Source organism: Rhipicephalus microplus, chromosome 10 (assembly GCF_043290135.1).
Source record: "Rhipicephalus microplus isolate Deutch F79 chromosome 10, USDA_Rmic, whole genome shotgun sequence".
Taxonomy (NCBI): domain Eukaryota; kingdom Metazoa; phylum Arthropoda; class Arachnida; order Ixodida; family Ixodidae; genus Rhipicephalus; species Rhipicephalus microplus.
In genome coordinates, this window is record NC_134709.1 from 2,780,111 (window position 1) to 2,804,182 (window position 24,072).

Consider the following 24,072-nt stretch of genomic DNA (forward strand, 5'->3'; position numbering starts at 1 on the left):
GTTCGTGCACATGGGCACGCAACTGAAAAAGAAAGTGACTGAGCGGCCACAGTTAGAGGTGTGCGCAGAAAGGTTGGCGCGTCGCCGCCGCCAATTTTTGTTACGCCGCTGCCGCCAAATAAATGGCGCGCCGCCGCCGCGTTCTCTAAGCGCCATTTAAATAGGATTTTTTTTTCCAGCTTACCTACGTTTATGTTGCACTTTGTTACCAGTCTGGCCTTAATTCTGTCCACTTCGCAAACGCATCGAAATCGGTTCACCTGCCATTTCAAGCTAAAAGAGTGGCCTTAATTCTGTACACTTCTCAAATGCATGGAAATCGGTTCACCTGCCATTTAAAGTTAAGAGAGTGAACTATTAAAAAAAAAAATCTTGACTGCTTTTAATAATGTTAGATGAAATTTAAACGTGAATTTTAAGATACTTTTGAGTTCACTTTACTTCAGCGAATCCCAGTCAGTGACAGCACCAATGGTGTTTGGCCAGGACTGTCGACATATTCTAGCTGACGACAATTTGTAATAAGTGAGGCGGGCTTTGAAAAATGATGAAAGGTGTGGAAAGTCACTACTGGAAGACTCATATCTATGACTGTGCAGGCGATTCGAAGAACAAAGGCAGATCAAATGCAAAAGGTGGGGGCCAGAACTGGGAACGGGCAAGGTAGTAGCACGATGTGTATCCAAGATGATGTTATAACTGAGGAAGGGCTAGCTGTTTAGGGCATATTTACAAAGAAAGGTAAAATGACAATTATTATACGAAATGTTCGTCACTCTGCCAAATTCACCCTGGGCAATTGTAAACATGCATAACCCCCCTAAAATGGACAGTTGAGACAGCACCATCAACCTGCAATGAGATGGCCAGGCACCAGGTTGAGCAGCATTTTGTGCAGAATGGGAAGCTGTCAGTGGGCAAAGCCTCATGGTACAGCATGCAGACCGCCTACACAAACCACTTTAGGCTATAAGAATCAAGTAGACGAAGGCATTGAGAAATCAGCAACATCACGAGCCGAATGAGCAGATTTATTGCAAGATTTTTCTCGGTTTCAACAAGCTCTCGGCACTCCACAAGAGATCGCCACACACAGATTTTATACAAGATACTCCACAGTCTCAGGCAGAGACAAGAAGCATATCACAGGTTCAATCCTACCCATTCCAGTGACCAAAGCAAAGCCACCAAAAAACACAGCCCCACTGCTGGAAGGAATTCTCTTCCTTTGTCTACAAATACAATGAAAAAATTAGAGGACACAATAATTCATTTCTAGGGAAGTAGAAGGATGCTAATTTACAAATGTTTACAGAAAAAATGTGTCTGGGGTGCACACAGACTTCCTGAAATTTCTACATAAAATTTTCACACTGCGTAATGCAAAATCTGCTGCAAGACCACTGTTCATGAAGCAGGAGGAGGACTTCATTGCTTTTCTGACAATGGACCTTCTCGAGAGGACATTTGAAGCATGGTTCGAGCAAAACTCAAGACTTCAATAACAGTCACATCTGCCCCAAAAATAGTTCGTTGCCCACAAAAATTCATTATGAATGTATATTTGTCACACTGTATTGATGACAAAACTATTCTTTACTTTGTTATAACCAATAGTATAATGAATTATCTACAATAACTATTTCTGTTCTAGCCTTGAGGAACACAAGTATGCTTGTTGAAACGTTGGTTCGACACAACCCCCCGAATTTTGGATTTTTTATCTGTTATAACAAAGTGATGAATAGCTGTCACATATATACCGAAGTATTTTCATGATAGATGTGAATGTTAAAATGAAGTGTGAGCAAACATTCCTCTAATGGTACCCCCTTCGAAGGTTGGCAATAGACTTGTCACATGTGTCACTGCAAGCATTTTCTCTGGATCCTTGCAGTTCAAATGCACGCTGCGAAGCCCTGACTGGCAAGTACCACCGCTGTAATGCCACATGCCTTTGGCGTACTGAAATGCACGGCAGTATGAGCAATAAAACCAGCAGGCAATTAATCTCGGCTCAACAACTGGCACATCCAGCTGCCACGGATTAAAGCAAAGAACACCACAACCCATGCACACACACAAAATAAAAATAAAAAAACGAGAAAAACTTGAGCACTGTTTACACCATACCTGATAAACTGAAAAAAAAAAAAGCACTAAAAATAATAACAAAAATCACTTACACAAGGTAGTAAAAAAACAAAAACAAAAAAAAAACACAAGCACATACATATACACCTGATAGAGCTGGCAGCCTCCTTAAAACAAGAAGCTGAAGCACAGCACTAGCCAAATCTACAGCGCAGCAATTGTGAGGTGCACATTCACATACATACATGAACATGCATGGACACACATTAACTGTAAGTGTTGAACCCCTTGAGCACACAACAGGAGCCGAACAACCAGAGAGAGCATCTGAGACTGAGCCTTTTGCAAATACTAAAACCTCGATACAACAATTTTTTAGATATAACAAATTATCGGTTATAACGACTGGTAAAGGGAACTGGCCTCCCGCAAACACACTCGCACCTCGGTATAACGAATTATGCGTTATAACAAACCTTCAGATATAAAAAAATATTGGCTTTAGCGGAAAAATAAAAATCAGTCTTCTTATATAGTCTTACAGATATACATTTATAATGAATTTAAAGTTATTTTAGGGTCAGTGTGCCTTCATTATAATGAGGTTACAGTTTAAATGAAGAATGAAGAGCCACTGTGGTAAAGCAGGAAGAATTAAAGTGTGTGCCAGACTGAGAAGCACAACTGCACACCCCTTCATACCTCAGCAAATACCTTTCTATAACCAACACTAATAACAAGTACTTATACGAGAGCACTTAGTGGACCATACTGCTGTTAGATGCAAGGAAGGCCGGCATAGTCGATGCAGCACTGAAAGATGTTGCATAAAAATGACTGGAAGAGTGCCATTATAACTGAAAAAACAATTTGGGAAAAAAATACCAGCAAATTAAGCCAGGCATAGTAGACATGCGCAAAAGCGAGAAAAATCAAATGTCATACCACTGTCGCACGGGGCAACTTAAGTACACTTTGCCATTAGTGTCATTTGCATGCTGTGTCACTTAAAACGTTTAGTCACACTCCCTGAAAAGCCTTGGTAGCAGTGGCTCGAGAGTACATAAGGTATTTTCCGAGCTCGTGCCATTTTTAATATGTCATTCTCATTATTAGGAATAGTCTTATACCATGAGCAACTACTCTGCTGTTCTGCCTGTCAGGCAGCTTGCAGCCACAACTGCTGGAGACATGCTTAGCAGACACTGTGAAAAGGCCGCAGTCACCACACTTGTACATAAGGTTTGTTTTGTGGACTCCTAATAACATACACCTGCTGTTCTACTAAAGTATCCATTTATTTCCAAAGTACACTTCTGTTTCTCGTGTAGCAGCATGCCACTAAAGTGACATTTCGTTGGGGCACTTGCTCAAAATGACGATTAGCTGCCGCGATATCATCACTTACATCTTCCAAGCAGATACGCAGACTCTCCTGTGTGTTAACAAAATTGACGCATGATCAACGCGTGCGTGTCCCACTCTTTGAATGCGAAAAACTTCAATTACAGCACTTGTCCAGTGGTTCCTGGTTCAAGGCCTTTGACTTTGGGTGCTGCATCAAACATGCAAATATTCCAACAAGCCCACCTCTACTAAGCAGGGTCCGCCGTGACGAAGCCGACAAACCCATTATTCAAGTGGCGCGTCGCCACTTGAATAATGGGTTCAAGTGGGCTTAGCCAAAGCTACAGCCCGGCGTTTCCGTAGTGGTTATATCCACGAGATAGAAAGAATGGCAAGACTAAAAAACCACCCCTTTATTCAACATATGACTACCGGTGTATACCTGGAATGCCCATGTGACGTGCATAGCAAAGAAGCAGCACCGATAAGAGCACTGAGTTGGCTCACAAAGCCACATTCACTTTCGGTGAACAAACAAACGGCTCTTGTTGTGCACACACGGATCAACCTGCATCACCATGATGGCTGGACCTGCTATGGCACAACAACAGAGCCCAAAGGAAACACGCAGCGCAGCCCTGGGAATCCAAGCAATGAAACACCATTGCGAGAGGCCACACACAACACTCGATGAGTTGACAAAGAAAAGGCCACGACCTACCATCACATGAAGATGTGCTACTTGTGGAAACAATGGGTTTACCAAGACCAGCCGTGTTTTTAAGAGCCGTGTCTGAAGCTGTGGTAGCCAAAGGCAGGCTAGTTGCTACGTAACTCAGAAATTGGGAAAGAAAAAGAGAAGAAACAGCACAGCAACAGGGCGAAGAAAGTTGACACAAGGACGGGCTCCGACTGCCAGCTGAAAGTTTTTTAGTGAAGAAACCAAGAATGTATATATACGTAAAAGAATGAAAAATAGATTAGGTTAGAATTTTAATAGGATTATAGCGCGTATCTCCGATATCCATAGAGCTTAGTTGCACTATGATAGTTGCATATGATAGCGCATAGTCGGGTGACAATGCAGATCAATCGCTCAATTGTTTGGTGGAAGGCAGAGGCCTTGAATGTCTCTCGTGCAAACCTTCGTGTAAACATTCCATCACATAATTTCTTCAGAAAAGAAAATGGCTGTTTGACGTCACGCACGCCACTAAAATTCCAACCTCACCTTTTTTCATTCCTTCGTGTATCTATATATTCTACGTTTCCTCAACAGGTAGTCAGCGCATATTCTCATGTTACCTTCCTTTTTCGTTTCAACAACACAACGTTCCACTCACAGACAGTTAGATGGGCGTGCCCTCTTCTGTCGACCCGAATGTGTGAAAAGAATGCTGCTCCTAAGGTGGCCCTTGGTTCAATTATCACAGCTTCAAGGCTAACTTCGTGTGCCCCTGTGCTCTGTTGTGCCAAATGCACAGACCTGACAAGTAGACGCTGTGGTTGACGACAACCTAATGGAGACAGCATGGTGGCAGCAGACTCGGGACACTGATGAGGCAAAAATTTTGAGCCTTGTTGTTGCACAACAACCTCACGGCTGCCAGACAGAGAAGAGTACAACGCTCAGTTCTTGTAAGTGCCGGTGGGCATCAGGATGTTGCCGGGTGTGACATAGTCTCCAATCATGAGGCTGTTATTTACAGGGAACTGGGATGTGCTGCTGCTGCTGCTGCTGAGGAGCACCTGTTGCTGCACAAAGGGACGAAAAAGGAAAAAGAAAAAACAGTTCAGTCCTTGATCGTGCTACAACACAGCAAAGTCCCTATGCTCGAGAAAAAAATTAATCTTCTGTTAGGAATACAGTGCAAGATATATACTGTTTAAGTGAGAACACTAGATGTGATCGGCCAAATAAAGTACAAACGCCTAACGTTCGTCAGTTCACTGATGGCAGCCAATACCTATAGGTAGAATTACATAATGCAAAACAAAACTGTGTTCCCATGGCATCTAACGCTTTGCGGCTATGGCAGTTTTCTGGTTCAGCTAGCCCAGCTATGGCACACAAGCAACGAAAGCTAGAAAGGCATAGTCGAATACCAAAACAACAAAGTCCGCCACGACAAAATTTCTGCCACAACAAATAAGTTTCGATTCCCAATCAGCCGCCGCCCATAGAAAGCAACCCAAAAACTCTCTCGTCACAACGATGATGACGATGATGTTTGGTGCTTTGTGGCGCAAGGGCCATTTGATGACTAAAGAGCGTCAGTTCATGGGGCAAGAGATGTGAACAATGACTTTGAATAGCGGCTGTATAAGGTCCTTGAAATTCCTCGCCCTAAGGCGGGTAAAAACATAGAAGTAATAAAATCATGAGCATGCCATGAAATGTGTGTGGTGTTAATGGATGACAAACGTTTGTGATAATTAAAACGATGGTGGGCATGTATGGAATTAGCACAAGTGCCTCACTCGTTCACACCTTTGCGTCCAAGGGCTGTGAGGCAAGTGTTTTGTAGAGTGTAGCCACCGTAGCGGAAACCTCTCGTAGAGGTCGTGCTACGGAATGCCCGGATATATAATATGAAAAGTATGAACCTCTCTTAAAAAAGCTAACAATGATTTATGTGTAAAAAGTGGTTCCCTACCGACAAACATTGCAGGGTGTAGGGGTATCTGCTGTCAGTAGGGTAATAAAAAGTGTTGTCTTCTAAGCGTGTCTAATTCTTTGCACTGTATTAGAATGTGAAGTACGGTGAGTGCTTCTCCACATCTGTCACACAAAGGTGGATCGCCCCCAGGTAAAAGAAATGAATATGTTGTGTGTGTATGTCCTATTTATTATTTATTTAAGACATACTGCAGTCCGAAGACCAAGCAGGTGGGCAGAGATTAATTACATAGAAAGCATCAATCTGCATGGTAAATTGGTACATGATTCTGAAAACAGTCCAACAAGTGTGGAAAAAAAAAATAGCAGTACACAAAGAAACATAGCGGCACAGTGAATGTTTAAAATATTGCAGAAAGTACACGCTTTTCAAAATCCGACACATCACGCGCCGAAAACACATCAACAGGCAATCTATTCCACTGCTCGATTGTGTGGGGAAAGAAGGAGTGCTTAAAAAGATTAGTGCGTGCAAAAATTGGAGTTAGATTGTGCTCATCGGTGCTTCGAGTTGAACGAGATAAGCGGGGCTGAATATAAAGTCCTGGATTAATATTGAATTGTTGGGAATTAAGCAAAAACAGAAATCTTAGATGCGCAACCTGCCTCCCGTGTTCCAGGGTCATTATATTGTTGTTTTCCATGAGAAGCGATGGAGAAGCTCGGCTATGATAGCTGTTAAAGATGAACTGGACTGCCTTTCTTTGCACCATTTCTAATTTGTGAATGTCTTTTTTAAGGAATGGGTCCCATGCTGCGCTTGCGTACTCGAGTTGCGGCCTAACAACGGAATTATAAGCTAGCAATTTAACACGTGGAGGAGCGGCTTTTAGTTTGTGCCTGAGGAACCCGAGTTTTCTGGAGGCCGATGCGCAAATTTTCTTAATTTTCCTGTTCTTAACCTTGTAAGTATTACTTCTGTGTGACGTGATTTGATACTGGTGGCCAATGACCAAGTTGCGACTTGATGACGTGCAATTCATTACCTGTGTGTGTGTCCCATGTGCTCTGCAAATAACCCCTGAGCTTTCGTTTTAGAAAAGCTTTCAAGTCGAGTGCTGGAACTGGTATTGATGTATTGCTAGCCGTTCTGTTGGCGGATCCAGCTAGCTGATACGCCAGAACGTCGCCTTGTATTTCGCGGTGTCCTGGCACCCAGCAGACCACGACATGCTGCTTGGATGAGTAGACTGTGCATAAAAGCGAATAAAGCGAGACAAGGACAGGGTTTTTGTGCTTTTTAGGTGTTTTCAGAGCTTTTGCTATGCTTAGGGAATCTGTATATATTATTATATATTATTGCCTTCTGTAGTTTTATTTGTTTTTAATGTGTTTAACAGCCGCAAGTATCACACGAGCTTCGCCAGTGAAAATGCTTGTATCAGAGTGCAAAACGCCGGCTTCCGAAAAGGATGAACCGACAGCTGCGTACGAGACAGAAGTGTTAGCTTTGAAGCATCCGTAAAGAACTCAGGACATGTGTATTTATGTTGTAGTTCAAGAAAGTATGTCTGGATATGTGCAATTGGTGCATGCTTAGGACATGTGTATTTATGTTGTAGTTCAAGAAAGTATGTCTGGATATGTGCAATTGGTGCATGCTTCGTAACCTTTAAGAGAGACACATCGCAATCTATCGCCTGCCACTGCCACGGTGGCAGGCATACTACGGGAGCCATCAAACAGTGTTCAAGTGGCACCCGGTTTTCTTCGCCAGGCCCCTCACACGGAGTGAGTAGGGCTGTCTCATAGAGGGCCGTTTTTCAAATACAGCAAGGCTTGACATGTCATTAATTGTGGAATGTGATGGGTGATCCTTGTCTGCGTTCACATTATTATAATATTTAAAAGAAATGTAACATCTCTGTAGGTTGAGCGACCATTAGTTCGATTCCGCGTACAGGCTCTCTACGGGGCTAGTGCGAAAAGCACCCGTGGAGAGGCGGATGCCTAGATGATGAACAGGGTTAAGCATTTTAAGGGTAGTAGGTGTCGCAGACTGATATATTATTGCCCCATAGTCTAGGCGGCTACGTATGAGGCTTTTATACAAATTCATTTAGCACTTCTTGTCACTTCCCCCATGTAGTACATGACAATACCTTTAGGACAATTATGGCTTTTATACATTTGTTTTTTAAACCCTTGATGTGTGGTATGAAGCTTAGCTTTGTGTCCAATATTAGGCCTAAGAATTTATGTTCAGTATTAACAGCAAGACGCTGCCCATGCAGTTGAATATCAGGTTCGGAATGAAGGCCTCTCTTACTGGAAAACAAGACACACATGCTTTTCTGTGCATTCAGCCAGAAACCGTTTTTTTCTGTCCAATTGAAGACTTTGTTCAGACAGAGCTGAACCTGCTCTGCTCTGCTTGTAATCTGGCCGGCTCACACATGGCCAGATTACAAGACTTAAAACCGAATAGGACGTCATCGGCATATGTTGAGTAAAAGATATTTCGAGGGTAGGACAAGCGCAAAGAATTCATTTTGATAGTAAAAAGTGTGCAACTAAGTACACCACCTTGCGGCACACCTGTTTCTTGGACGGAAAATGTTTGGGAAAGCACACTGCCTACTCGAACGCAAAATGTCCGGTTTGACAAGTAACTTTCGATTATAATAAACATTCTGCCACGCACGCCAAGGTGGGACAGGTCTCTTAATATTCTAAAGCGCCATGTTGTATCATATGCTTTTTTGATATCGAGGAACACAGAGAGAAAATATTGTTTATGGACGAAAGCGTCTCTGATCTGTGCCTCGATACGAACAAGGTGGTCTGTGGTGGATCTACCCTCTCGAAACCCGCACTGAAATGGGTCGAGCAAATTGTTTGTTTCAAGAAAATGTACAAGTCGGCAGTTTATCATTTTTTCGAAGACTTTGCACAAGCAGCTTGTAAGTGCAATAGGCCTATAGCTTGAAGCTGAAGAAGGGTCCTTGCCCTCTTTCAAAATGGGAATAATTATAGCCTCTTTCCAGGAACTAGAGATAGCGCCAGAAAACCAGATAGCATTGTACAAACAGTTTTTTGTGTTTCAATTGGTAGGTTTTTTTAACATTTCGTACACCACACAGTCAGAACCTGGGGCAGAAGTACTGCAGGAGTTTAGAGATGTTTGGAGGTCTGCTAAACAAAGCTTGGTTATAAGCCTCGTATCTAGGGCATTTGTGTTCGAGTTTCTGCTTTTCTATTCTTGTTCTGTGTTTTTCGAAAGTGTCAGTATACTGTGACGAGCTGGACACCCGTTCGAAGTGTGCGCCGAGGAAGTCCGCCTGATCTTCCAAAGTCTCACCCTGTGTGTTTACAAGTGGAAGTGTGTGTACTTGTTTTCCTGCTACCCTACCAACCATGTTCCAGACTTTAGCCTCCTGTGTGTATGAATTGATCCTTGACAAAAACTTCTGCCAGCTTTCTCTTCTGGCCAGCCGACGCGTTCTTGTGCCTTGAGACTTCAATTTCTTGAAGGTGTCAAGATTTTCGGCTGTCGGTGAGTTCCGAAGCAACCTCCACGCTCTATTTTGCTGTTTGCGCGCATTTCGGCAATCAGAGTTCCGCCATGGCACACGCCATTTTCCAGGGTGTCCATTTGTTTGTAGAATGCATTTTGTTGCAGCATCAATCAAAAACGCTGTGAAGAAGTTAACAGCAACATCAATGCTCAAAGTACATATGTCACTCCAACCTATACGAGCGATGGTATAAAACTGTTCCCAGTCTGTTCTGTTTATGAGCCATTTGGGAACACGTGGTGGACACTCAGTTGCTGTGGTTGAGCTCAAAACTACGGGAAGTGGTCACTTCCGAACGGATTACTGATGACTTTGATTGATGATTTTTGGGGTTTAACGTCCCAAAACCACCATATGATTATGAGAGACGCCGTAGTGGAGGGCTCCGGAAATTTTGACCACCTGGGGTTCTTTAACGTGCACCCAAATCTGAGCACACGGGCCTACACCATTTCCCCCTCCATCGGAAATGCAGCCGCCGCAGCCGGGATTCGAACCCGCGACCTGCGGGTCAGCAGCCGAGCACCTTAGCCACTAGACCACCACGGCGGGGCTACTGATGACTTTCTACTGGAGTAGAGGCATAAGAGATGGAGATACTATGCTTAGGTCTATGGACGAGTAGGTATTATTAGCGCGATTATACAGTAAAAGCTCGTTATTTTGACACCCCTTAACTCAGAAATTCAGATAATTCTGACGGCTCTATTGGTCGTGGCCAAAGTGCATGTTAATCTATGGGACCAAACCTTCGTTATTTCGTCGGAATTCGGCTCCGCACCGCTTAAGGGGGGGAGGCGGCTTTGAAAAAAAAACTTTTTTATTTGTTGACCTACAGCAATGAAATTTGGCAGGCATACTCATAAGTGTCTAGAATAGGGAAATATGCAGTTTCATCATGATAGCTTCAGTATTTCTCAAGTTACATAATGCTACACGATCCAATTACATGGTCTGCTCGTGGAAAGCCTAGCGCTGCAACGAAACGTGCCAGGAAGCTGCGAATGGTGTTGATCTTTACTCAAAAGAAAGCTACAGGGTATGACACTCTCGGAATTTTTTAATAAGTTCTCTTTTTTTTCTTAGAGATCATCATGGCTATCGACACACATTGTCAGAAACAATGGCACGGACAAATCATCGTCTAGAAAAATAACAGGGCCACAAAACAGAAATTGAAGATTGCTGTACCCACAAGCAGTGTTCAGGGATTCAGGAAAAAAAAAACAGAATCAAAATCGGTCCAGTCATTCTCGTGCTACTCTTTTCACGAGCAATGCACAATGTCCAAAACACACTTGTGAGAAAAAGCCTGTCGAGGTTTTCGATAGGCTTTTTTCAATGAACTTTTTTGCTTCTCGTTGGATATTGATGAAAATTGGCACAGACACTAAAAATAACCTCACAGTGCTTGCATAAAAATTTTGAAGCGATGCCACGAATACTTTACGAGAAACAAATTATTTCTTCATTGAACCATGTGGAGGGGCTGAAGCATAATGTCAAAAAAAAAAAAAAAAGTATTGAGAAAGCTGCGTTTAAAGTTTCAACTTTTCTTTACGTCTCTAAGACACCTAAAAATTGTGATCTCAGGTTTGTCTTGTGATATCCGACTTCTTTTCATGATTTACTCCTTTTCATGAATTACAAAGAACAAGTATGGATTTGATTGATTGATTTGTGGGATTTAACGTCCCAAAACCACGATATGATTATGAGAGACGCCGTAGTGGAGGGCTCCGGAAATTTTGACCACCTGGGGTTCTTTAACGTGCACCCAAATCTGAGCACACGGGCCTACAACATTTCCGCCTCCATCGGAAATGCAGCCGCCGCAGCCGGGATTCGAACCCGCGCCCTGCGGGTCAGCAGCCGAGTACCTTAGCCACTAGACCACCGCGGCGGGGCCAAGTATGGATTTCAAACCAAGTTCTTTGTATGAAGGAGTGGTGTGATAGGTATGACAGAAAAGATTGTAATTGAATAAAACCATATACTGAAATTATTACACATACTTTTTTTTGTGCTGAAGTTGTAATTAGCATAATTAAGTACTTGATTACAAATATTCACTGAACTTTTTTTTTATTTGGAGAGAAGTTTATTGCATCAGAAAAATGGATCACACCATGACGGCCTATGCCTTACTTCTAAATAACAAAGTTATAGGCAGAAGACTAGTGGCACGGGAATTTCTAGCAGTATAATTAATGACACGAAACGGCCATATAAAAATTCGAGCCCCTGATTTACACATGCTCTTGTGCCGCTCTAGCCGTGAAACGCATCATCTTACAGCCGGTCGCGGAAACTCTAATCTACAGCAATTCATTAACCTCGGAACATTCATAGACGTTCGTGGCGATATCAAGCACGGCTCCAAGCACGTCTGAATCGCATCACAAAAGCTTACTGACAGCACTCCATATGACCGTGGGGTGCGCGGCCGCGTGGACAGTGCAGCCGGCGCGTAATGCACTTGCCGGCGGCGTTCGATGACGATGCGCGAAATGTGTAACTACGAAGACAAAAAATCGGCACGCACTGCACTTGGCATCGCATTTTCGAATGACGACGCGCGAAACTGCTAGCCGCTGTTCCGAGCGATCCTTGGCAGTGAGGGGGGTGGGGGGGGGGGGTGACGAGCTTGACTGTGTTGTCCGCTGCCGATGCGTAAAATGCCCGTACAATATTCAGAGGAGCTAGCGAGTGATGTGGTACATTTCTTGCGAAGAAGCACGTCACCAAGAGTGTGCTTGCGCGTCGTTTCTGCCTGCAGTCTCGCTGTCAGCGGAGTTAGGCCTAAAGCCGACTCCGATGACGCGCCGCACTCGTAGACCGCCGCGCGCCCGCTCGTAGTAATTTGATCGTGCATCCGGTGCAGCCACTCGTAGTAATCAGATCGTGCCGCCGCTTACAGCTTCGTTGCTTGCGAAGAAGCACGTCGCCACGAATGCGCTAGTGCGTCGTTCCTGCCCGCAGTCGGCGGAGTTAGGGCTAAGGACGACTCCAATGACGCGCGGCGCTGGTAGACTGCGCCGACGCTCGTAATAACCTGATCGCGCATCCGCTTACTACTCGTAACTAAAGCGTAGTTATACCTTAAGTGATTATCAAGCCGTGAACACGTCACAAGTGGCGATTTTCGAGAGCCATGTCCTCGCGACGCACAAGCAGCAGACGACGATCTCCCGGAGCGAGCATCGGGCCAATGGCGAGGCGAGCTGAGGCAACATGGCGGCCACGGCCAATCAAGGGCCTCAAAACGACCTTCAAACATTTGCTTTTTTGCTCGCTTGTTGTTAAAGGGAGGAGCCAGCTGAGGCGGGAAAGTTAAACACGGAGAAATGCTCTTTCCGATGAGCCCAAGAAGCCGGCTCCCGGCCCAAGCATCGCGAAGCTATAATTTTTTTAAAATCGCCGTTTTCTCGCCATTTCCAGAAAAATTTTTGCTACCTGGATAGGTGAAACGAATTTTCCGAAGCACTTCTGCGCGGTTTTCAGTGTAGATATTTTGGAACCAGATAGAAAAAGGGTTCCAGAAACTGAAAACTTGAGTTTCAAAAAATCGATTTTTTTGCCATTTTTCCCGATCCCAAAGCCGCGTCCCCCCTCAATTCGGACAAATGCTGACGGCTGCTGCTACACAAAGTGTGATAAAGCAGCGCTGGCACCACTGGAGTGAAACCGAAACCTGAGTGGCATCGCCATCATCATCAGCTAGTGGGGGCGATCGCAGCGTCACCGAATGTCGGCGTCTTCTTTCTTCTCCACTCAGCGCCTCCGACGCCATTTTCCCTTGTGTTGTCGTGTCAGAACCATCTCTTCTTGCGGAGTTCTCTTTTTCTTCCATTGTGACCGTATTTGCATGCCACCACCATCGTGCGCTACAGTGATGGCAACGCCGAAAAAGCGGCAGAACAACGACGCGAAGAGCTTGACGACTAAAGTAGAAATTTTGGAAGCACTGAAGAACGGCGAATCGCGCCAGCAGATTATGACCAAGTACAACGTGAAGCGGAGCACGTTGGGAACGTACGTGAAAAATGAACAACAGATTCGACAAGTTTTCGAAAGCGAGAAGTTTCATGCCTCTAGAAAACGGTTGCGAACCGCAGCTCATCCCCAGCTCGAAGAAGCTTTGCTCCGGTGGATTACTGACTGTCGCAACGCGCATCTGCCTTTGAGCGGACCTCTCATCATGGCGCAAAGTGAGAAGTACGCTGCAATGATGAACATTGAATCATTCAAAGCGTCAGAAGGGTTATTTGCGAGGTTTCGAGAGAGACACGAACTTGTCTTCAGGAGTGTGTGCGGCGAAAAGGCCAGTGTTGACGAAAGCGTGACCACCGAGTGGAGAAATGTGAAGCTGCTGGAGCACATCGCCGCATATGAACCACGTGACGTGTTCAATGCAGATGAAACTGCTCTATTTTTCAGAGCTCTGCCCGACAAGACGGTGACTTTCAAAGGGGACGCGTGCATTGGTGGCAAGAAGTGCAAGCAAAGGATAACTGTGCTTCTTGCCGCCAATAACTGGCACGAAGCGCTTGCCACTACTTGTCGTCGGGAAGGCGCTTAAGCCACGTTGTTTTAAGAACGTCAAAAGCCTTCCTGTCGAGTACACAGCGAACAGGAAGGCATGGATGACATCGGACATTTTTCCCGGCTGGCTGCAGCAGTCGGACCAGCACTTCACGTCGAAGGACCGCAAGATAATTATGGTTGTTGACAACTGCAGTGCCCATAACTGTACAGTCGAACTGAAGAGCATCAAAGTAGTTTTTTTGCCGCCCAACACTACGTCTGCTCTTCAGCCGATGGACCAGGGTATCATTCACTACGTGAAGTCGAAGTACCGCAAGCACCTGCTAGAGCAAATGATCCTATGCTCAGAAGCTGGAAAGTTGTATCAAGTGGACTTACTCGTGCAGTGCACATCATCGCCCACGTGTGGAAAAACACTCCGCCGCAAGTCATCGCCAACTGTTTTCGGAACAGCGGTTTGGTGAGGCCCGAGCATGCAGCAGTAGCTGACGATGGCATCGAGGAGGTGTCAGCCGAGTCCACTGACGATGACTGCCCGATTTTCGATGCTATCCTTCCCATAGATGTGACCTTTCAGGACTACATCGCGATTGATCATGGTGTCGCCACGAGTGGTCTCCTGACCGATCAAGAGATTATTAATGATGTCACGGGCGCCCATGAAGACCACGATTCCGACGAAGAATCATGCGACGAGATACAGCCGCGACCTCATCGCACCTCACGGGAAGTCTCGGAGGCGCTGTTAATATTAGAGGGCGCTTGCCTGAACACTCTCGACAGCTTGCGTGCTGTTGGCCATTTGGAACAGTTAAGAAAAATTGTGATGTCAGCCGGAATCCGCGCGAAAACGCAGACGACAATTACAAAATACTTCAACAAATAAAGGTATGCTTCTGCAGCTTGATTTTAAATGTTGTTTTCCCTATTCATTCGTTAATTCGGACAGTTTTCCGGTCCCGTGAAATCCGAATTAACGAGCTTTTACTGTATAATGTACGCAATACGACTAGTGGTTTTCTGGCTGACCATTGCAGGCTTTGTGGCTGCTCTCCTGACTTTCATAGTACTCTGTTTTTTAAAATAGGGAGGGATAAGATTGAGTGCGAGATTGTTGAGGCTTTCTTCATTCATGAAGCAGGTGACAAGTGCGTGAGCAGGCCTTCCATATCCTTGTCTGACACTGAAATTAGTTATCTTAGAGGCGTTGATTGATTTTTCACGTCATTTGCTTTTTCTTGACCAGATGCATTCCTCTCATCACGGTGACTGCCGATTTCCCCTGGGTGTGTCAGCCCAGGGGTGCCGTCTACGTGAAGCCGGGGCCAAAGAAGTGTGTTGCCTTAGCAGGGGGGGCCTCAAAGGTTCGATCACCCAGCGACAGCTCAACCCCCAGGATCCCCTTTTCCCTGGACACGGCAAAGCCACGCACGGTTGGGCATGGGAGAGAGTCGAAACCTTCCCATTAGCTCGGGTCTGTGGTGTCGCTACACACCAAACGCCTGCTTGCACAGACGCCCCTGCGGGGCTCTCGTCACAACGAATACTTTTCCTAGACTCATCTGCTTCAATGAAGTACTCAAGAGTGCCAACACTTAAAGAAAAGGAACTTGCCTAGGATTGCCACTGAAAACTATTTCTCATTGACTTGCGACTTCCAGAGCCGTGCGACCGCATCGCAACACCCTTGTTTTCACCGAAACGCACTTTCTGCCAACCACACGCACATTCAGGTAAATTTTTTCACCACTAAAATGCTCAGCAAGGGATCGCCCATACACCATGATCCTGCTGTTGGATTTGATGCAAGTGAGGGCCACGAGAGAATCATTGTTCAGGAACTCCTGGCATGTTTTTGACACGGCGCTCAAAACAAAACTGCCGCCCGTCGTCATTAGCCCTCGATCGTGATTGACAACCATGGTGTTACGAAGGCGTTACGGTATTCAACTGTGGAGTTATGATGTCATACTAACTAATGTTTGGTATGGTGACGAGAAATGCTATTAAAGAGCCAGTAAACAACCTTTAGGTCCAAAAATTGTAATGAAGAGAAATATGCGCACTCTTGCTTAGTGAACATGCTGCTACGGCAAGAATTTTAAGAATTCATGCTATAACAAGGAAGTTACAAGGGCTAGAACATCCATTACGACCGATTTCAAGTTTTCACGTGGTCTTGCCACCCTTATTTGCCCTGAGCAGGCGAAGGTGTAGGTAGGCCATCATCGAGACTCCATCCATTTCAGCAGCATGATACGTCAGCAATACGTCATCGGCACGCAACAAACGTCCGGGCAGGGCTTCTCCCAAACAAGCACGTGTCATAGCGGTGTAGGAAGATAGCATGGTAAAGTGGTGAGGTGCCGCTCTTCCTCTCGGACACTATCGTTCTGGCAATACCATTTCTCCCACTGGTCTCAGGCTCTGCAAACGGCAGCACAGGAAAACGAGAATGCAGACAGCGTGAACGAAATTGCATCACTGCAGGGCCAAGGCGCCGTTTCGTGGAGCAATGGACCAACTGACAAGCTCATTGGTACGTCAGGTTGCCCATGGGCCAGTTGCGTCACGTGCATATAAGGTGAATTGGTCAGGCGTGGGAACAGTTGTTCTTAAGATTTGATGCGGTTATCAGTGCTGCTCATAAATGGCAACTTCATAAAGCACAGAAAATGCAAGAAATGTAAGCTCAAAATGTTCATCAACACACAAATTGCACCCCTTTAATCAACGTCCTGTGTAAGGACAACTACACTACAACCTCATTACAACAAAGTTGCACCTTACATAAAAATAAGTTTGTTGTATCACAAAATTCGTTATATAGATTTATTCCTAACACTATTTATTAAAAGACAATTTTTCATTACCTTCGTTCAAAATGATATTTTGTTGTGTCGAGGTGCGAGTGTAAAAGTGAAGTCCTGAAATGCCTGCACTATTATCTGTTAAATCCCTAAAAAGACGGCGGTGAGCGTTCATTTCGTTCCAGAAAGCTGGTAAAATGAAACAGTCACAGCAACACAGGGGTAACCAGGCAGTGAAAAATCGAAGGGGCTCAGTCCGATACGATATGGTGGCCTGGCCTTAAAAGGACTTGATAGAGTCTGAAATTATTATGTGATAGTGTCCACGCGAGCCAACAGTGGCTGAATTCGGCGATAACAGGTTTGCCCCGTTACGTCGACACAAACGAATTATCTCTACTTCCACTCGCACTGACACATGTGCGTTTGGTATGCCTAGTGTCTTTTTGTCAAGACCCATGGGCACGATAGAGTCTGGGTAATGCCGCCGGTGTGCAATGCAGCACATTGCATCTCACTGCCAGGGCATGCGCCGATGACTTCGGAGTGCTCGCGTCTCGCCAGTGTAGCGTCGCTGTGTGGAGCATGCATGCGCGTCAACGTTACGCCGAATTATATCGAGCCCACTAGACCCACCTGATTGAATAAGGCTGGTGAAATGCCTCCACCAATTGAGCTTGTAGGCACGGCCTGAGCTCTGGAGTTGACCGTCTTGGTCGAGTTCACAGTGCCGGGGCTTGGCAGTGACCCTGGGGAACAAGCACCAGCACACAGTCACTCCTCACAGGTTTTAAACGAGAAATCTCAGAGATATTCAGGCCCTATATGAGGATTTTCATGACCCTTTTCAATAGGGTGATTTTTCATTTTTTTTTTTCATGTCAAAGATTTCGAAACAGTGCTTTAAAAAAAAGACACATCGAAATACAAATCTGCTTGTATTGGATGCAATAAAAAATAATGAAGATATTTTTATCATATAACGTATATTGCTTAAAAAGGACTAAAACCTTCAGCAAGCAGCTACTCACAGCTGCCCACTTTTACATATCACAATGAAATTCTGCTGTATTACACACAATAAATAAAATCACAGCATATCCACGAAGTGAATGATGATGACCGGGGCGAAGCGTCAGTCAGTCCATCTGTGCTTTCGTACGTCTATTCGTTTTTGCTTCCGTGCGTCTGTCCGTCCATGCGTCCACCATGCAGCAAACAGAAAGACGACGGACGGACGTGGCCAGCGGACAATTCACGGTTCGCCGATAAAACTCTCTGAAGCTTCGCCCCACTGATAGTCATTCACTCCGTGGATATGTTTGTGAGGTGGTTACTACATACATGCATACACACAGGTGACAGCTGACTCACGCCTTAAGGAGCTTCACGCCTAACAAATGAAGTTAGATTTACCAAATATATCAATGCAGATTGCATTAAATGCACAAAGCGCAAAAAATGCTGCCCTATTGAGGCGAGCTCCAGTAGCTTTTGCTGAACTAGGACGTTGAGTGGGTGAAGCTCACCAGTCTTTGCAGTCTTCCTGAACATATTTGACATAAGGGTGGTCGTGGCAATGAATGAGTGATGCTCTCACTGTCATAAATCATAACTGACATAAATAACAAAACAGAACATAACTAACATAACATAACTGACATATGTCATAACTTGACATAAATTTTCCTAGATTTTTGTATAATGATGTTTACAAGGGCCCATTCTGTGCCACAATGCTATCGGTTTATTTTTTACTATACAAATAGGCACGAAAAAAGTTTTTTTTTTTTGAAAAGTGCTGTAAATATTGTCTTGCTAACAAGTTTTACAAAAGTCAATCATAAAATCTCTATAGTGTGTACTCAAATATGGTCAGCTTTACCACACTCACTCATGTCTTAGCAAAGAAAACAGAACGGCTACATCTCAATTTGTTGTATAATGGCACAGAGATGAGTGACAGCAACTGCTAAAAAAATGAAAGCTGAGAACATGGAGCTAGATGCCGAGGTATTCAAAAGGAAGCTAAAAGCATAAAGCATAAGCGTAAAGTGGAAGGAAGCTAAAAGCATAAAGAAGAGAAAATGATTGAAAAGATAGCGTGACGTAAAGATTGACTGAGGTGAACATAGCAGAGAGCAACAAAAGGGCGCCCCATCAAAGAGAGCGACTGCCCCCGCTGCTGCACAGCAGCCAACGGCGAGAGTGCTTTTTCCCGTGAGATATGAATGCGCTCCTCTAGGCAGGCAGCGCTCCACACTGCTTCGCAGGAAAAGGTTAATAGCGTCTCAACCGTGCCACCAGTGCCATTTTGCAAGACAGGAAACGAGAGAGAAAGAATTCACGCTCAAAACAACACCCCCAGATGGCATAGAACGTCCTGCGGACCGTGGGTCGTCCCGCAGCCTTGAAAGGAGCATTTTTTTTCCTCCCCACGTTGAGGTTGAATTACGCATTGATAATTGAAGAATAAGTAGTTTATAAGACATACAACCGAAGAGTACGGTTTTTCAAAAGTTGACTTCTTCGACATTTTTCGGTTTTAAAAAGTCACGTTCCCCTTTAAGGCGGATTCACCCATGGCAGTCACATCAAAAGTCTTGCTCTAAAGCTCCCACTTAGCCCGATGCGGATTTGTTGTGTCGGATGCAGTCCAGTGCTTGCATTCGTCGTGGTGGAAACACGTAGTATAAAATTTGCTTTTCCTGGCCATTGTTCCCCATATCAATACATCAGTTGCACTAACACGTAGAAGGCACGCTCATTCCAAACACACAAAGAAACGACAACCAGGATGCCGCATCAGACAATGCCAAGCGATAGCGATGAAACTTTAGGGTTTGCAGCCGATACTACATCCGCTAGCACCGGCAGTGACTCTTTCAGTCATTAGCACAACGTGTATGGTGAACACTGCCTCCAAGACTCGCACCATGTCAAATGTTGTCAGCTGTCAAATGAGTCCGCTAAATAGGTATAAAAATTCGTATGGTTTTTTTACTCCAATTTAAAGCTCCCACGAAAAACAATAACTCAGCTACGAGAACTGTATTCATTATGACAAATACTATTTGAAAATGTTCATTAAATAAACTCACAGTTATTCAAGGGCTGGTCCAAAACTCAAGGTATTTAAAGGTGCCCTGAAACACTTTTTGAGCATGGTCAGAAAGCACTGCCAATTTGTAGTAGAGGCTCCCAAGAACATGCGAGCCAAATATTATAACACAGTACGTGGCCTGGAATTCAAAATAAATTCTCAAAGCCAGCTATAAAACTTGCTTTCTCTTCTCTCAACAAATGACAGAAGCTCAAAACCCACAAGTGTTGGCTGATTTGAACATAGTGTGCTTGGTCGTTACAGGGATCACAGCAGCAGGCAGAGACTTGTCCACGCGTACACAGGCAATCACAGTAACGATGCCGCACATCCGAAGAAAAAAAAAAAAAAAAAAATGGGTCACGAGGTAAGCATTACAAATTTGCTTTGCCTGTGCCATACCTCCCTGCTTAGCTTCCAGGGCTTCTTTCAGGATGAGAGACGAGAGGATGCGATTGCAGCGTGCGACATATCTTTGCAACTTCGCTCGTACTGAACGGATTTTAACCATTTTTGCAGTGGTGGATTAATGAAGCAATAAGCTCTCTCAGCAAATCCGTTCCGTGGCTACATAAAAAAGTGTTGCAGGGCCCTTTTTAGGGCTTTGAAAACAGACTTTCGATTTTTAAGGGTTTCAGGGACGTGTGCCTGCAGGGGTGGGGGGTTAAACTTGGTCTCCTCACCTAGGGACACCACATTTGACAGGTGCACCCCCAGTGGCTGCTGCTGCTGGGCCACCATGGCTGGCTGCACATGCATGTCCACCACTCCCGTGCCATTCATGAGCGGCATACCATTCATGACAAGCTGGCTGGCCGCTGCGCTGTCCGCTCCAGCTGCACAGCACATCGTCAAATCTATTAAACAGTTCCCTTGAGTTACACTTTTGCAAAACTGCTGCAGTATGACCCATTCTCACTACTGTGTAAGGTATTTTAGCAGAACTGCTACACTTGGTGACAACTTTTCTTGACAGCACTGTAAACAAAGTGCATACCAGCTGCCGTGCCAGAAAATACTTCCAAAGTTTACTGATAATTTTTTTTATTTCATTTGCTAAAATAAATGCCACTTTATTTATTGTGAGACACGAACCATTGCGAAAAGTCATAGATAAAATACATTTATTGTTCACTTTGCCTTGCTTTTCTTTCCATTTCAAGGACAGCACAACCTTTTCGACAGACCCAATTTCTGAAGTAACCATGGTGTCGATATAGTAGTGGGTGCGGCCACAATCACTGTTCTGTTTGAAAGTACTAAAATGTGCACTGAGCCCATTCACACTTTTAGTGTATGTGCTTTTCTAAACGATGCGAGCGAGTAAAACCGAAATCAGCCTCAAGCAGCCGTACTCCAAGGTTTCGCTCTAATGTCAAGATAAGTTGTCACAAAGTGCAGCCAGCCAAATCAGAACAAATTCATCTTTGAGCGTGATAACATGGACAAAAAAAAAAGCATCCTCTGACGAATACAACTGAATAACTTATTCACTAAATAGAAAAAAGATTTGGTCACAATACCCAACAAGATCTCCACAATCTCGCCAAAGAACACATCACTTGCACATATAACAATCACTTGTGATCCCAATGCCTCGGACCAGTGCATCCACAGCAACAGAATATATCAAAGGCACGTCTAACAGCTCAGAAGAAAACGTCATTGATGATATAATGACAGGAGTGACACCTTTTTATCTAACAAGGCCATGGAAGGATGGATGACGCAGTTCTCAAAGTTTCTCAATCAAAAGGACTTTCACCATTTCCTCTACTATGCGAAATTTCAACCCATTCCTATCGCGTAGCTTTCTCTCTACTGCCAAGATGAGCTGTCCCCCGACCCCGAGTACAGTCTGCACATCACCTTGAACTGACAAGCTTCATCAGAGGTCTTCATGCACACATTTTTTTGCTCTCTACTAGCAGAATTTCACGACAAAGGCACATCCGCAACTTCATAGTGCCACCCAAACAAGAGTTGTTTTACCACCTCAAAAAATCCTAGCTTTATGGCTTGGCCAGTTCGTCCTCTTCTCCCAAAAAAGATGTCACCTAGGGGCAACCTTACAAAGTACTGACTCTGTGCCTTGGCCCATTCGGCATGTCGGCATGCATACCGAGTACAGCGGAACCCAAATTATACAACTTTTAGGGGACCACGCGGAACCGTCGCATAATCCGGGCATCGTATAATCTAAAACCTAAGATTATAGACAGCAACACTCAGCCTTGCCCGAAAAACAGGTACAGACTGCTTGAATAAGCCTACGACATGTTCTTCTGCCTCTGCAATGAGGGTAGATTAAATTATTCTAGCCAGTGGTAGCTAATGACTGCAATAATTATTTGAAAGAGGTTTGAGCGAATATTTATTCTCAGCCTTAAAAACAATCAAATCTAACGCGCACCTTTTTAACAATAAATAGATTGATTGATATGTGGGGTTTAATGTCCCAAAACCACCATATGATTATGAGAGACGCTACCAATAAATAGAGTACGAAAATTGCCAGTGCGTGAAAACGAAACCGAAACCGTGTTGCCGTGAGCGTCACATCAGAATAGTCAGACACAGTGCCATCGCTATCACATAATGGCAACAGACAAAGAGTTTATGTACGATGTGTTTGTGCGCGACTGAGCCGTACGCGTTGTAATTTCTTGCCCCGTGAATGCAACTATTGGTGTCCGCTGTTGTTATGGACGTCGACGTCGATGGAATTGATTTTGCATGGCGAAAGCAGCTTCGACGTGCCCTTATGCGTGCGCAAACCAGTGACTGCGAGTGTGACAGAAGCAGATCAGCTGTATGTCGAACAGGAAAATTTTCCACGGACATAAAATGCGAAAATATCAGCTTTTTGGTCAGCTGAACCTATTCTATGTGAATAGAGCTTGACTAGGTAACGACCCCCGATACGTATGCACGCGATTAAGGCGTACGTAGAAGTGCATGAACTTTCAAAGAATAAATATTCCATTTGATGAAGATGGAATACTTTTCCTGTAGTGTGCCTTGGGTACGCAACTTCATATTTTGCACTTGTGAATATTTGGTCGACATGTGATTAGAGTAAAAGTGTTTTTTTCTTTTCCGACGGAATGTGAAAGTCGTCAAAGATGCGGGGTCGGCGTAAAACTGCGTACTATAACGAAGGTTTTTATTACATTGTTTCTATGGGTATTTTGCCAGAACCAAACCGATTCGTCGTAAAATGCAGGTCGTCGCGAAACCGGGGGACGTATAACCAAAGTTACACTGTATGTGTTTACCATGCAATTCATAACATTAAGTTGTACGTCCAATGAAGGCATAGTCACAATGACTGGCCACACCTCTTTCGTCAAAGGGGCGGTGACACCCAATTTTCGCTCATAATCTGCGTTACAAGGGTTAGTTTTTAGATGGATTTCAGCCTATTTCATAGAGAACTTGATCTATAGTGAGCATTTTTAAAAGCATGCGAGCGGTCCAAGAGTATAAAAACACTGGTGTGAGCAGAGCCATGAAGCAGCTTGCTTTGCAAGTGTTCCAGCTAACGGATACCTGCCAAGTTCAAGGATTCTGAATCCGGGAGATTTCCGCAACTGGGGGGGTGTCTGAAATGTTTGCCCCTAGTGTTTTTCTGCACAAAAAAAAACCAAAAACAAACGAACATCGTGAAAAACAAGGGGGAGAGGTCTCAATCGCAAGCGCCACCATCAGCGTTGTAGTCTTATGGTGGCTTCGAGTGGCCGAACACACGAGGGTAGGGTTTCCCACCAAAGTGAAAGTCTCAAAGGATCAACACAACTAACAGAATCTCTTTCCGTAAAAACAACTCGCTTAAGTCTTCCCAGGAGTCATGTGAACAGACGAGACGGCGCATCTGGTTGTTGCAAAAGCGCGGGTCAAAGCTTTGCTCACTACTAGATTTTCACTTTTGACAGGAACCCCAAAATGCGTCTGGCCTTTATTTATTACAAT

General features: G+C 44.6%; 1 protein-coding gene across 5 annotated transcripts in view; it reads right to left on the reverse strand.

The window, feature by feature from the left end:
• Window positions 1-4,751: 4,751 nt before the first annotated feature.
• The window catches only part of Art4 (arginine methyltransferase 4), a 151,920-nt gene continuing 132,599 nt past the window's right edge, over window positions 4,752-24,072 (reverse strand). For 2 of the 5 annotated variants that reach the window (XM_037432458.2, XM_075874868.1), the window contains 3 exons: window positions 20,784-20,936; window positions 17,634-17,746; window positions 4,752-5,196 (listed from right to left, as the gene is read on the reverse strand). In XM_037432458.2, coding sequence (XP_037288355.1) covers window positions 5,071-5,196; window positions 17,634-17,746; window positions 20,784-20,936 — 392 coding nt within the window. In that variant the 3' untranslated portion in view covers window positions 4,752-5,070. The remainder of the gene's footprint in view (window positions 5,197-17,633; window positions 17,747-20,783; window positions 20,937-24,072) is intronic. The other 3 variants (XM_075874869.1, XM_075874871.1, XM_075874870.1) reach the window with 3 other exon arrangements.